We start from the raw sequence: 15,028 nt of genomic DNA, 5'->3' as shown, positions 1-15,028 counted from the left end.
GTGCTGCTTTCCCATGGAGGGCAAGCTGCCATCTCAGCCTGTTTGAGCAGGACTCAAAGCTTAGGGGAGCACCCAGGGAGGTGGAAGTGCAGGTTTGCTCTCAGTCCCCCAGGGACACCTCGGGGGTCCCTAACAGCTGGGACACCGCTGTTCCCAGTGTTGGGGTACTTGCAGCGGGGTACCCTGTCCCTGTGAGCCCCCTGCGGTGGGGGACTTGCCGTGGGGGAGGATGCTCCTGCTGCAGCATCCCGCTCCTCTCCAGGCTTTGGTCCTTGCTCCCCCTCCTTTGGGACAGAGAAAGGAGTCAAGGCCATGGCGAGACAGGCAGCCAAACCTCGCTGGTCACCCAGTTGGATCATGGTGTTTGTGTGTGTTAATTTTTTTTTAATTTTTTTTTTTTTTTCCTGAAGAAACAGAGAGAGAGAGAGAAAAATATCTCTCTGTCCAAAATCACTCATCCTTCCTAATAATGAGAGCTGTCACCAGCCCTGCTTGGCGAGGAAATGATGCTCGCGGTAAATATTTGGTCTGGAACTGATTTATGGGTGGAAAAAAATGAGATTAGTGGCTAATCACTGTGTTGCAGGAAGCGGTTTGGGCCGGGTGCCGGGGCTGAGCTAGCGGGGAGCTGGGGCCATGCCCGCGCTGGGGGAGCCGCACCGGGGGCTTCGGCGGAGACGCTGTGGTTGTGCCGGTGGGTTGGGTTGGGATCAAGTGGCAGCGATGGAGGGGTCGGACTGGCTCCTGGGACCACCGTGCTTCTCCTCGCCTTGGTGCTTTGCAGATTTGCTTTAAGGACTGGGGGTTTAGAGTCAGGGGCAGCTTGGATCCCCCTGGCAGGGCTCAGCATGGCAAATGTCGGCCGGGGGGGGGCTACCGGTGCATCAGACCCCCGTGGGCTCCAAGCCAGGAGGGCTTTGCTCTTGACCCTGGCTGGAGGCAATCATCTGCCCCATCCCCGAGCCCGGTCACCCAAAGAAGTCATTACAGCCACCCTCAAGGCAGCAGCAGCTTTTCCTGTGCGAGGAAACAATTAGCTTATTAAAGGGCGGTTTAATTTTCTTCTGCTAAAGCGGGCTGGCGAGCACAGCCCGGTCATTTCCTATCAACTGGCAGGGCCAGATGCCCCTGGGTGTTGCTGGGGGCCCTGGGGCGGTGGGAGATGCACAGCCCCAGGGAGGATGGCTCTCCTGCGGGCAGGAGGGGGTGTCTGGGCTCGGTTACATCTCTGGTCAATGGTGCCGGAGCGATGGCAGCAGAGCAGGACCCGGTGCCTGCGAATAAGCGTAAAGGTGTTTGCAGGGAAGCAGCTGCTGGACGCAAAGAGGAAAGTTTCGCGAGAGAGCGGTGCATGGGTTTTTACGCTCCTGATTTTCACCGCAACGGGGCTCGCGGCGTTGCACGGCGCTGCTCGGCATTGCACGGCTCTGGTTTGGTTTTGGGGCCAGATACTCTGGGTTTCCCTCCTGGGCTGCAGCAGAAGGGGCTCAGCTGCTGCTGCTGCAGAGGGGCTGCGATTCCCTTGCTTCCCTCTTTGCTCCCGCGTTGGTTTTTTGCCTAATTCTAACAATATAACCAGGAACTGAAGGCAGCGGGTTGAATTAAAGGCTGTAATTCATTTGTGCATCGATGCTGTGTCACCTGCAAGAAAACCATCTCCAGCCATTCGTGAGCTGCGTTGCTGGGAGCGCAGGAGGGTCCCTCGTGACCGTGAGCTGTTGCACTGCCCGCTCCATGCTCGGAAGGGGATCTCTGCCCCAAATCCTCCAAATCTCCAAAAGGTCTGGGATGCCTTTCTCGGAAGCTGTTTTGGGGCAGGGCAGACGGTGCTCCTCTCTACCTTGCACTATTGCAAGGTGGCTGAGGTGGGAGCAGCTGAGCCAGCAAGGCTTAGCAGTGCCCAAAACGTGCAGCCCAGCCCCTGCAAGCTGTCGGTGTCAGTCTGCGTTGCAAATCTTTCAGGTTTGTGTGCTGCTTTGGGCCCATCTGAGCCACCAAAGTGATGGCTGGTCCTGTTCACAGCGCAAGGCAGGTGGAAAAATGGGCTGATCAGTGAGGGGTGGGTGTCTTGTACCTCCCTGCTCTGCAGCGTTTCATTTCTGATGAACCTTTCCCAGTGCTTAGGGTTGTCCTCACCACAGTCCTGTGCCTCGTTGAGCTGTTCCCCAGGTTTCTGTTGGGGCTGCTCATGGTGTTAGCCTTGGGTGACACACTCCACTGCAGTCCACCCCTCGGTTGTACTCAATTCCCCTGCCTGGGCCCTAAAATGGGTGTAGGTGACGTTAAATGACATTAAAATTGGAGCAGGTGCTGAGTGCTGCAGAATGCCGGTGATCTGGGTGCTGGCATCTTGCTCTCGGTAGGAAGACTCTAGGGCGAGTGCTGTCGTGATGCACAGACAGCAGCATCTCTTGACCTTAGCAGTGCTGCGAGTGCCTAAGTCCATCTGAGGTGCTGTAGCAAGCAGTCTGAATCTGCTCCGTAATCCCTCTGTGCCTCAGTTTCCCCCATTTGAAGCAGGGCTGGTAGTAACGGCCAGTGTTTAGGGATGCAGATGAGCTCTGTGTGACGGCTGCCTTGGGGAGCAAGCCTTACCCCATGCTGACAGCCTCTGAGCACTGAGGAGCTGTGATGGGCAGAGCAGCACAACCAGCCCTCCTGGCCCCAAATGGGACAAGGCAGTTACCTGGGGTCTTGTGATTTTTGGGGTTGTGATAAGGCCAGCAAGGCTGGGGGCTTTTGGAGCAACTGACCCTTTTCAGCCAGGTTTTGCAGGAGGAAGAGTTCTCGAATGTAATGTGTTCCTTAATGAAAATTGCCTTTTTTAAATGATGGGGAGGGTTTGAAAGTTCTTGTAGGGAAAATAGGCCTAATTATCACATAAGCTCACAGGGTGGTGCAGCATCTCCCTGCATGAGCAGCCATCCTACGGGTGCCACTGGTTCCTCGGTGCATCAGTCCCCCCTCCCCACCTGTAAGCAAATCCCCCCCCCCCCCCCCGCAATTTCTTGCCCTTCACTTTTCTCTCCTTTTTTTTTCCCTCCCTTTTCCTTCCAGAGTCAAGAAGAAGAACAAGCCCTTGAACCTCAAGATCCACAACAGCGTGGGAAGCTGTGAGAACATCCCCGCGCAGCGTTCCCCGCTCCTCTCTGAGCGCTCCCTGCGCTCCTTCTTTGTGGGGTACCCGCCTTTCCTCCCTTCCACCCCTCCTGTCCACACCGAAGCCACCTTCTCAGCAAGTAAGTCCGAGTGTCCCGTCCTCCCCCCAGGTCCTTCTTCCATGGGGTGGGTGATCGTTGATGCCAAGCAGAGGACGTGACTGTGGGAAAATCAGGGTGTCCATTGTGCGTCGATGAACTGGGGGACGTTGGTCGAACGCGGGTGCTTCTGGGCAAATATAAGCCTGGAAACTTGAATATATATGTCTGTATATATATAAAACCACTGTCATTGAATATTGATTTATGCAAACAGACATGCTCCCGTATTGCAATAACATGGGTGCAGGAGGGTGGCTACTGTCACTTGGAAAAAGCCATGAGCCTTTCTGTGCTGCCCGGGTTGGTGACGCTGGCTTGAGAGTGACCTTTCCAAGGGCTCCTTTGTAAATCCAGCTGTGGTTTTACCTTTGTGCAAGGAGGCTGCTTTTCCGACCTCTCCCGCTTGCAGGGTTTTGAGCCAAGGCGGAGTCTCAGATGAAGCTGGCCCCGATGCAGACAGGTCTGGTGCAAACCCCACGGAGCTTGATCCCAGCAGCCAGCCCCGATCCTGTCCGCGGGTCTGCCCGGGGTGCTTTGGCCCCTTCCAGGAGATGCTGGTGGTGGGACTCGATGGGTTTGGGCTGATGAGCTCACCCGGGGCGTTGCTGCTGGCCGGAGAGAAACAGCCTGAGCCTCATTTCCTGGTCTCGGACCGGTGCCCCAGTTAATTCTGCAGGAATTGAAGATTTTTACAAGCCAGGCGTGACTCTCGGCCTAAACAAAGCCCTCCCAGAAAACACGTGGCAGCTGCTGGGAACAATTTGCATGCCAAGAGCTCTTGTGGGGGGGGCGAGCTCCTCTTGCCTCTTGTTGCTCAGCTAAAAACTTCTTCCAACTCTGTATCCAGGCTGGTTTTCTGCCACCTTCCCCTCCCCAGACTTTTCCCTTGTATGCTTTCCCAAAATGTGGTCTTTCTGGCTAGTTTTGAGTTCTTCCAGTTGTTCTTACTGCTCGGCTCTTGGTTGAAGAAGGGGGTTGCAGGCAACACCCCTCCCTGCCCGTTCAGCCCCCTGGCACCGGCAGGTTTTCCTCCTCACCATACTTCTCACCGGGGCGGGAAGCAGCACTGGGATGGCTTCACCGGCTGCCCTGAGCACTGGTTTGCGGCCACTGGGTGCCAGTGTGATGGGACAGTTCATTTGCCCTGCTTGCATCCCTGCAGCCATGCCTCTTCCAACCATTTACAAGGCAAAATCTTCGTGATTTCTTTCTTTCTTTCTTTTTTTATGCCAATAAGCTGCCGTTTAGGATTGTCGAAGGGTCATTGAGCCATTTCTGGCATCATTTTCCTCCCCTTTCCTTGGCTTTGGGGACAGTGGGACCTGGCAGGAGCTCTGCGAACAGGCGATGTTGTTTCTAGAGATGTCCAACTACCTGACTCCTGCTGGCACAGATTTGCCTGGAGTGAGGGGTATTTTTGCATTGCTATTTCCCCTGCGGCATTGGCCAAGTTCAACTTGCGGCCCAGAACGATGGGGCATAGCAGACCAGAAACCAAGAAATAAAACCCATTCTCAGCAAACCCCTGCTGTGTCTCGTTGCATTAGGTTTCCTCACGCATCAGCGTTGGATTACATCCCGTGGTGTGATAACCTGATGTAATGTGGCATCGCAGGAACGTGATGCAATGAGAAGTGATGGGCTATCAAGTGACTAACCACTGCTGGAGAGGTGTCTCTTCTCATTTCCCTTGGCCCTCCAACTTTCTTGGCTGCTGTGAATGATTGTTTTCTGGGCTAGACATGAGCCGTGGAGAGAGAGGCTTTGTTGCACCAGCCGTTTGATCCCTGTTGAGAGGTTTTAGCATCAGTGAAATCATTTGGTCCTTGTAGGATCAGCATCCATGTACTCAGCGACCCTCGGTCCTGGGGACCTGCAGGGAAAATTTGATGCAAGGCAAGAAAATCCCCCTCGATTGTAGTTTTTCTAGCTCTCTTGTGTTTCTGCATCGTTTCTGCACCAGTGGCCTTGTTCTTGAGGTGCATCCCAGGTTTCTGTCTGCTTCCACGTTTGCTTTCCTGCTTGTGACCCTGTGGGAATAGCGGCCGCATCCTGCACGCGGCAGCTGGGTGCTGAGCATGGCCCTATGGGGAGAGAGATGGGGTTTAATGGAGCTTGATGCCAAGGTTCGTTACCTTGTGGGGAGAAGATGAGTTATGCCAAGCGGTGCAGTGGCACATTTATTCGTGGGAAGGAGTAGGTATCTCTGCAGCTTTCCCCATGCCCCGCGTTGCTGTTATGGGACCTGGGTGGCTTCCCCATGCTCCGGTACACGGTGCTTCACATGTCCTCGGGTCGCCTGCTGTCTTCTTGTTGCCGTTCTCCCTGGTCCAAAGTACCAGGGCTTGTAGGTCCTATGAGAAGCGCTGACCACGGTTTGGGGGTCACACTTCGCCCCGTCTCTTGGGGTCCCACTATTTCACGTTGCATTTTAAGTGCAACGAGTTTCCCATGTGCTGCTGGATGAACTCCATGGGGCTCACCAAGGGTGTGAGCCCGTGTGTCATGCCAACCCCCGTCCCAAGGACCTCGCTGTTCCCATCCTTGTGGCACGGACGCGGTTTGGCAGCTAAGTTTTCCACAATATCCCATCCCTATGACCATGGGTACCTAAACTTTTATAAAACCCCAACAGAAAAACGCCTCTTCCCTTTTCCTTTTGTGGGATCAGCATGGCAGCACCTGATATGCTCTGGATTGATGTGGAATTACTTCCCTAAGCACTGAAACAAAAAAACGTTGTTGTTGTTGTTGTTGGATTGAGATGCGGGAGAGGAGCCCGGTGAGCCCTTGGCGAGACCCCTCTCTTCCCAGCTGTCTCTCGATGATCTCTTTTCAACAGCCAGCGTGTCTTGCTGCTTGTGGCAGGAGCATGCTCCCATCTGTGTCATCTCTGGTCCCGATCGGATGTGGGTTTGGATGCTTCTCTCTTATTTTTAACAGCCGATTTGCCCTGATGGGAATAGATTTTCACAGACATGGAGTGAGAGCGCAAGGGCTGGCAGCGAGCTGCAGAAGGAGCCTCTTTTTCCTGCAGCACAAATCTTGCTGGAGGGGCAAAGTCCCCTTCACGCAGGGCCAGGATCCCTGTGAATTTTGCTTTTGAATTGAAATTTTTCCGTAGCAGCCCTTGGAGGGGAAGCAGAAGGGAGAAAGTTTCTGGGTGTCCTTGACCTCTAGCTTGGCCCTGAAATAGACCAACCCTATGGCTGAGGGACAGAAGATGGTTTGTCTGGCTCCATCCAGGACCCTCACTTGGTGCATCTGGTTGCTCCTGGTGAACAAGTGACCACCAGAGACTTGTTGTTACTTTGAAATAGGATTTAGTACTCAACACCCTGTGACTTGGCTGCAAGCACCCAGAAATCAGGTTGGATCTTTCCCTTTTTATTGTAAAGGCTTATGTCTAGTAGGTCCAGTTTGTATCTCTGTTATCTGGGTGTCCCGGGGGCAGCTGGCATTGCTCCTGGGCTGTGCCCTCTGCCTGTCCTCTCCCTGCCACAATGCCAGCCGGAGCGTTGTCACCGTGTGCATCCAGATCAGGTCACCTGCTCAGTGGTTTCCAGGATGGGCCAACAATGTCGTTTCCATCCTGGACTATTTAAAACAAAAGGGGGTGGAAGGAAGGACAGAAAATTTGCGTGTGACTTTGCTGGGCTACGACAGAAAAATGAGCACCTGGGCACGTGGCTGTGCGGGGAACGTCCTCACTGCTGCCCTTCGTCTAGCTGGTGTCCAACCCTGCAGAAGGAAAGGAGCAGCCAATGCAACCCAACCCAAGACCTTATGTGTACCAGGAGAGAAAAACCCATCACCTGTCCCCAGCGGCCCACAAACTGAAGCTGTGTGTGAGGCCTCTTCATGCAGGGATGTTGCTGAACACCTTCCCGCAGCATACAGTGGAGAGTCTTTTTCTGTGGCCTGGGAGCAAGACAAGAGCTATGGAGCATCCCCTGGTACGTGGAGTTATGAGCCGTGACCCCTCGAAGTCTTTGTCTTATCCCTCGAGAGCCGATCATGGCTGTTTTAATGTGGTGTCCAGTGATGCCCACCTCCCCTCTCCTCAGCTCCCAGCTGGGTGCATCAGCCCAGTCCTATACATCAGCTCTGTTGAATCCACAGTTGCCTTCAGTGCTCCTCTAGCTGTGTCCCTGGTGGGTCACTTCTCCTGGATCTTCCTCTTGGCTTGGTGACCAAGGACTTTGTGGTTTATGGCGCTGACCTTCTGCGCTGGGAAGCAGGCTGGCTGTGCCTACCTGGGGCTTGGGTGGTCAACCAGTGATGGGCAACAAGCGGCAAGTGCTGAGATGCCACCAGAACTCTTTGTGCTTCCTCAGCCCTGAGCATCTGAGAAAGAGCCCTCTGAAAGTCTGGCGGAGAGGGATTCAAGATAATGTCCGGTGGATCAAGCCCTGTGCTGGGAATCCAGGAGTCCTAAATCCAGGCTTTCTGTTGGAAAGGACCAGGCAGGACCTGAGAGCACGATGCCGGTGTCGAGGGGGCCATGGGGCATGTGTGTGAGCCATCACTGCCATTCAGACCATGGCCCTTCTCTACAGGCATCCCATCCCTGATGCTGGGGGTGGTTTCATAGGGAAGAGACTTCTTTTAAACACTGTCCCAGCCCAAATTACCTTCAGCAGGGGACTTGCCAACTGGGACATCATTTCTTTGTGACCATCAGTAGTTTTCTCCTCCCTGAACCTGCTCTGCTGCCAGTACAAGCCATTGTACAAGTACTCTACGGCTGTGTTGGCAGTTTGGCCGGGAGCTCCCTGCAGCCCACATCTGGCCACAGCTGGCTGCCTTGCCATCGAGCTGCTCCAGCCGGCAGTGAGGCACCGGAGGGTTTCCTACCCCAGCAGCGCTGTGTGGAGCTGAAGAATATAGCTTTGTCTGGGTAAGCCTAATTGACCCTGCAAGGCTGCGAATTGGGGGGAAAAAATCACAATGCGAGTATTTAAGCCAGCGAAGCGACTGAACATGACATTTCGGCTGTATAAATAGGATTGTCACGCTGCAAAGAGGAACTGCTAGGATTATAAAGTGACTCTGTTTTCTTACTAGAGAGATGCTCTGAGAATAGCTCTGCCTTCTTCGCCTGCTTTGGATGATCCCCTCTGTAAGGGCTGAGGTTTCATTTCAACCGGCTGGATCATCCTTCTGCCCGCAGCAGAGACGTTGCTGGGTTTGGACCTGGCTGTGATTTTGTGCAGAATATTTGCCACGTGTACTAATGGAGGGGGCAGGTTGACTCCCTTTTTAGCTTGAATCCTGCGTGGATTTTATATCGTGGGGAGGGAACACTGCTGGTGCTGCTGCTCCAAGCGTTGCTGCAGCTGAGCTATTTGGGGATCTCTCCCATCCTATTTTGGCCCTAAAGACAGCTAGAGTGAGGACAAAGGTGTCTCGTGGAGGGACTTTGCACCCTTTCGGTGCACCCTTTGCTGCGGAGCAGCTCACCAGTGTGCTTGGCTCCCCAGTTAGGACCATGCGGGCAGTAACGTCTGCCAGCATCCCCCATCACCACCATGATATGGCCGCTGGGGCTGTGATTTCTGCCTGGGGCTGGGGTGGTAGAGAGAAACCTGATGCTGGACCTGTCATGGTTGTCTTCCAAGGGACTGTTTAACTGTTTCAGGAGGAGGCTGGAGCCTGGTGTCTCCCCATAATCTCTCTGGGGGACTCAACGGCCCTGGGGCCAGGGCTGGGAGTGTTTTGGTGGCTGCCTGGCGTAGACGCGGGTCTGTAGGATGTCAACAGACAAATGCAAAGTCTTCTGGCTGTTCTTTGGCTTTGTGGTGATTCATCCTGGGATGCTTTCCAAGTTCTCTTCCATCGATTTTATCTGTCCCATTCATAACGTGAACATTGCCTGACGCTGTTTGTTGTAGTAGGAGGAGGAAGGTTTGTTTATCGGGCTGTCACTGTGATGGATAACACATTTACACCAATTCCCTGGGCATCCAGAAAGGTGCCAGGAGATGAAGAAGGGGGATATCATGCCAAAACACGGTCCCTATCGGTGTGGTTTGGCACAGCTGCCGGCCTCAGGTGATGCTCCTGGTGTATTCGGTGAAGGTGTTGGGGGTTGCTGAGGGCATCACTGCCCTCCTGATCTGCCCCCAGGGAGGGTGGAAACCCAAAATAAATGAAATAGGGGAGCTCTGGCTGCTCTTCTCCATGCAGGAGATGCCCAGGGATCCCACCTCCCAGCCGGGGAGCAAAGGAGAAACATCTGCACCCGCAGCCAAAAGGTACCAGGGAGCTGTCGGGATGGCAGCGAGGGTGAGGAGGGCGTCACGGCCGAGGCAGCATCCCGGTCCCTGTCACCTCCGAGGTGCGCGGCTGCCACTCAGGGACCAGTGACGGCTGTCACAGCTGCCTGTCACTGCTGGGGAGCCGGGCGGCAGGGCTCTTCTCCCGTGTTGGCTGTCAGAGATGCGCCGGAGGCGGCTGTCACCCTCCGCCCGGGTGGTTTCCCCCCTTTCCTACTTTCCTCCCGGCACATCTGATCCCATCAAGCGCGGGCTGTTGACTCAAGGATAAGCTGTGCCGCGCGGAGCAGGAGCTGTGACCTTTGCCGGCGCGATGCTGCGGCGAAGGAGAGCGCGGAGGTTTTGGGGTGTTTCGGTGGAGGGTGGCGTCCCCCGGCATCGGGTGCCTGGCTGTAGGGGCTGTGCCGCTCTGCAAGGATGGATGTGCTGGTTGGCATCGAGCACCGCCACGGTGTTGAGGAGCAGAGTTTGGCCTTTGAGGGCCCCTCCGGGTGATGGGGGGGTCAGAAAAGGGATGGGTGCTCGGCTGGGGGGTCCCTGTTGGGCTGCTCGGTGGGTACCGGCTGCGTTCTTCCCTGGGAAATTACACCCGTGCCCATTAAATACCACCTCAGAGGAGGAGAGGGGGAAAAAAAAAAAAAAAAAAAAAATCCTAAAACTGCCCTCACACACTTCTGCGAGGGGAATTATGGCAAAGAGAGCTCTGATTTTCAAGCCATAAAGGAGGTTGCTGGTGATAAATGTATAAGTAATGACTGACACCCGGGCAGGGGAGGTCAGGAGACATCAATCGTTGCGGGGCAGCTCGGGGTCGTTAGCGCAGGGCAGCGAGCTGCCAGCAGCAGAAGGATGGAGGGAGGCAGGGAACTGGCTGTCGTACTTCAAAGCTCATGAGGGGCGACTTATCCCGCTGCCGTGGGGGCAGCCGCAGCACCTCGGGTCCGGCACTTCTCCACCATGGGGTCCCTATGACAAAGCCTGGTCCCCCTGCAGCGGCGAGATGTGCTCCCGTCACGAGGGTTTTGTTTTTTTTTTTTTATTTTTCTTTCTTGCAATTATCTCTAATTGTAGCAATTTGGGGTTTTTGATAAGAATATTCCTCCTGTGCGGTGGGGGGGCGGGCTGCTGCATCTCCACTTTCCCTTTGGGCATCACCCTGATTTAATATTGCACCGGGAGAAACAGCTTTTCCTCTGGTTGGGCATCTCACGTACACAGGTTAAAGGGGAGAATTACCAATTAACTTCAAAGCCCCCCAAATCCTTGGGGCCGTTCCCATCGGCAGTGGGGTGCCTCCCCCTGCCCTCCTGCAAACAGCAGGTCTATTGTTAAACGCTGCGATCCTTCATGTATCGCTCCCTCTAATGAACATAATTAGCCGTGAATCACGTAGGTCTCATTTTTGTTAGGAGGTTAAAATTCCCGATACACTTTAATACATTTTTGCAGTGAGCACATTTAGAAAGTAATTAAAAGGCTCAGCCATCTTTGCCTATGTCCCCTCTCCCCCTCCCCGGGATGGCAGGATTTAATTGAGGCCAGCTGAAAGTTAGTGGAAATAAATTGTGGCTGATAAAGCAGAGGTTGTAATTTAATTCTGGGAGAGGAGCTGTTCTTGCCTGGGTGTTTAGTTCATCAAGGACCGGTGTTGAGGCGGGGGGGGGGAACTTATTTGTATAATGTGATTTACTGATGAGAAAGTGACGTTTAGGGAGGAATAATGCTCATGCGTGGAGTGGTCCCACTCTTTAAAGCACCGTCTTCGGGGCTCACGGGCATCCTTGGGAGGCTGCAGATATTGGGGCAGCGGGAGGGACACTGGTCCAGGAGCCCGGGATGGGTTGGCTCAAGGGCTGGTGAGAAGTGTGGGTCAAAAATATTGGCATGCCGCTGGTGTAAAACAGCCTTCCTGGGGCTGGGGGCAGCAATTACCTTAATTGACTTTGTAGTCCTTCAACATCTTAATTGCTGGCTGTGCCCGAGGGGTGATCGGGGCCGAGGTGGTGAAATAAGAGAAGGAGCCGGAGCAGCTGCTGGCAGGAGGTACGGGAGATGGATGTGTTTTAGGATGCTCCCAAGACTTTTAACAGCGCCTTGCACGGGAAGCGGCATGTAAATGTAACCTTCAGAAAGAGAGCGCAATTAAAACACCCTGCCGCCCGCTATATTAAAATGGGATATTAAAGCAAACAGTGGTTCTCCCCGCTCGGAGGGATAATATCGAAAGTGTATTTAGTGAGGGATTTGCTGGCATACTGAGCAAACGGCCGGGCTCGCAGCTGGGCGCTGCCGCTCGGTTCTGCGCCGCGGCTCGCCTCGCCTCGTGCCGGGGCTGGCTGCTTGTGCCCGGGAAACCTCTCGAATCCCTTATTGAAAATCCAGCCTTTGAATCCCTGGCACAGATCCCCCCCGGGGCTGAGCATCCCGCGGGGCAGGAGCTCGAGGAGGACGAGGGTCTCTGCCCTTGCTGAGGCTGAAGGGGGATGTGGAGTCCAAGCACAGCACCGGCGCGGCCGTGCTGCTAATTACCTGCTGGCTCCAGCCGGCGCTAATGAACTTATCTCTTTTTCCCTACCCAGCCAAGGTCCCATTACCCTTTCTCCCTCCTTTTCCCTTAGAAGGAGATCGCCGAGCCTGCTTTTTACTTTGTTTTCTATTTGCATATGAGTTAAATTGCCTTCCAAGCGGCTGACGCTTGGCTTTTTGTTCAGCCGCAACCGCAAGACGTGATGTCTTATTAATAAATGATGCAGTTGCCATTTCAGCTTCATTTTCACTTTCTTGTTTGGACATTGTGACGTGGCTCCGATAGCTTTGCAGTCCTGCTCTGTGTGCACGTGGGTGCATCACCTCCCACCTCTCTCCCTGCCCCAAACTGGGTGCTGGGGGCTGTTATGTGGGGGCAGGAGACCCTGGTTCCCTACAGACCCAAGCCAGAGGTCTCTTGCTTTCCAGAAAGGGAGCCCAGCGGGGCATCTCTAAGGAGAAATACCAGGCAAACCCCATTTTTTGTGTGCATCCTTTGCTCCCCTTCCCAAAAGCTTGAACCCCAGCTCTCACCTTTATTATCACCTGATGGTTTTCCCCGTCTCTCCTCTTCCCACAGATACGCTGTCAGTGCCTCGCTGGTCCCCGCAGATCCCCCGTCGAGATCTAGGAAACTCGATAAAACACAGGTACGGCAACCCTACTGCAGCGCTGGGTGAATCCCCCCCGATGCTGGGGGATGAACATCTTTATTTCTATCTCTGGTCCAGGATGGGGGGCTCGGGGCCGTTCCCCCTGTTTCCCATGCTGGGCTGCGCTGCCCTAGAAGCCTATTTAAATTCCATTTCAGTTCAGATTTGGTTTAGATAAGGCTTGAGTCGCTATCAATAAAAGCCATGTATTATCCGTGACCTTGTCAACCTTCAGCAAATTTCCCATCTCCGGATTATTGCCCTTCTGTATCTACCTCTAGAAGGAAAAGCACTAGAAATAGTCTCAGTTCTGCTATTCAATGGGGCAGCTGCTTCTCCGACGGGCTGGAAACTTGGGTCCCCAGGGGAGGGACGTGTTTTGGGGGGCTCTGGCCGCAGCCTGGGGTGGGCAAAGCTGGGGAGCCGCAGCAAGCCGGTGGCTAATGCCCATCCTGGCCGGCTTGTACCCCCTTTAGAGCAGGCTGTGCCCTTCTGCATAACCAAAGGGGGGGCTCAAATTTGTGCTTTGGCATCCCTAGAAAGATGCCTCGACACCTGCAGCAGTGTTTGAGCACAGCAAGGAAAGGATAAATCAGGACTCGGGAGATGTTCCTGCAGGAGCATGGATGGGGTGGAGCAGCTTCATCTCTCCCTGGCCACTTTTCGCGTTTCTCTCTGCAGGTTTTCCACCAAGTACTGGATGTCTCAGACCTGCACCGTCTGCGGGAAAGGAATGTTGTTCGGCTTAAAATGCAAAAACTGCAAGTACGTCACGGTGCCGGAGCTGTGTGTGTCGCTCCTTAATGTTGCGAGGGGGATAATTAGGGTTTTGCTGGTGGAGCTGAGCAGGGGCTTGGGGACGGGGAGACCCACCAGCCTCTCACCAGCTCATCCTTGCAGGAAGCTTTAATGAGATGGGAAATGGGGTGAAGAACACACCAAAACGGGGCTGAGGTCGGGTCTGCGTGCCGGCGATGGCAGCGGGGTCCTTAGGGACCATGCTGTCCACCAGACCTCGGCTCTGCTCGCACCAGAGCTCTGAGTCAGATCCTGAGAGCCTCCCCCCTCAGTGCTGTCCTTGGCCTGGCTTTAGATACCCACGTTTATAGGGTTATGTGCGGAATTATCTTTAGGAGATGGGGGGATGGATGCGCTGGTGGGGGGGCCAAGATCAGCTTGGATGAGAGCATCACCTGCGTGCAGGGTAGCTCTGGCATCAGGTGGGTTTTGCCCACAGCCTTGGGCTGTATCCTCTGGTTTTTTTTGCAGCAGCAAAAGTCTTGGGGGCCTCTGTTTCCCAGCAATGTTGTGGCACCAAGAAGCCAACCCACCCCAAACTGCAATTAAGCTGCAGTGCAAAGAAGAGGGGCCGTGCTGGCCGTAAAATTGGGCAGGACTGGAAAAAGATAGCGAGGCAGAGGCTGGGGCCACTTCTACTGCTTTAAATCTGGCAGAGCCCAGCTCTTACACAGTATCGTGCAGCCATCAGCACTGAGTAAAGCTGCTTCTGGAGACACGATTGCTTTTTCTAGGGATGGGTGCTGGGAATACACCAATCATCTGTGGGTAACTGATTTAGCTGGAGCTATGAAGTGATAATGATCGCTGTTGCCATTGATTAAACGCTGATGAGTTAGCAAATTGGGATTTAAACCTGGACAAGAAATGCCTGGTTAGTCTGCAGTTGGTCGTGGTTTTCTGGAAGTGATATTATCATATATATATATTTTAACGTGGCGATTCCTATTGCATTCAAAGCTCAAGCAACTGCTGTGCCTGCCCGGGGCTGGTCCCTGTGCAGGAGGAGGGATGCTGGGACGTGCCCCTGCGATGCTGCGGCTCCGGCTCTGTGTCGGTCCTGGTGCCTGTAGTCTCTCAGAAAAGAGCAAATAAATTCCCCAGTTGTAAAAAGTTAGGGTGAACGCAAAGTATTTAGGTTTACCAGCTTTGCTGCAGCTGCCTGGCCCCGGCACTGCTTTCCTCAGAAACAGGAGGGGAACAAGCAGGTAAAACAAACAAGCAGACCCCAAAACCCCCAAGCCTCAAACGCGGAATTAATCTCTACCTTTCCCTCTAGGAATGGCTTTGTAATAAAAGCTAACATTCACGGCTCCTGAATTTTCATTACCCAGCTCATTGACTTGTAGCTGCCGCCTTTTTTTTTTTTCATCATTTACCCTTGTTTTTTAAATCCTTTCCTCTTCTTTGCCTTTTCCCCCGTGGCTCTCCCTGCTCCGCTGGGGCTGCCGTGGCAGAGCATGAGCCGGGGACTCATTTCCATCCCTAATTAAGAATGAACGGGAAGGTTTTG

At 54.1% G+C, this 15,028-nt stretch overlaps 1 protein-coding gene across 3 annotated transcripts in view; it reads left to right on the top strand.

The window, feature by feature from the left end:
* Nucleotides 1–15,028, top strand: part of KSR2 (kinase suppressor of ras 2) — an 88,601-nt gene that overhangs the window by 28,100 nt on the left and 45,473 nt on the right. For all 3 annotated transcript variants that reach the window (XM_030026279.2, XM_030026276.2, XM_030026278.1), the window contains exons 5-7: nt 3,058–3,239; nt 12,645–12,714; nt 13,399–13,482. In XM_030026279.2, coding sequence (XP_029882139.1) covers nt 3,058–3,239; nt 12,645–12,714; nt 13,399–13,482 — 336 coding nt within the window. The remainder of the gene's footprint in view (nt 1–3,057; nt 3,240–12,644; nt 12,715–13,398; nt 13,483–15,028) is intronic.

Source organism: Aquila chrysaetos, chromosome 9 (assembly GCF_900496995.4).
Source record: "Aquila chrysaetos chrysaetos chromosome 9, bAquChr1.4, whole genome shotgun sequence".
In the NCBI taxonomy this organism is placed as follows: Eukaryota; Metazoa; Chordata; class Aves; order Accipitriformes; family Accipitridae; genus Aquila; species Aquila chrysaetos.
The sequence above is the reverse complement of the archived record's forward strand: the minus strand, read 5'-3'. Positions and strand labels throughout refer to the sequence as shown.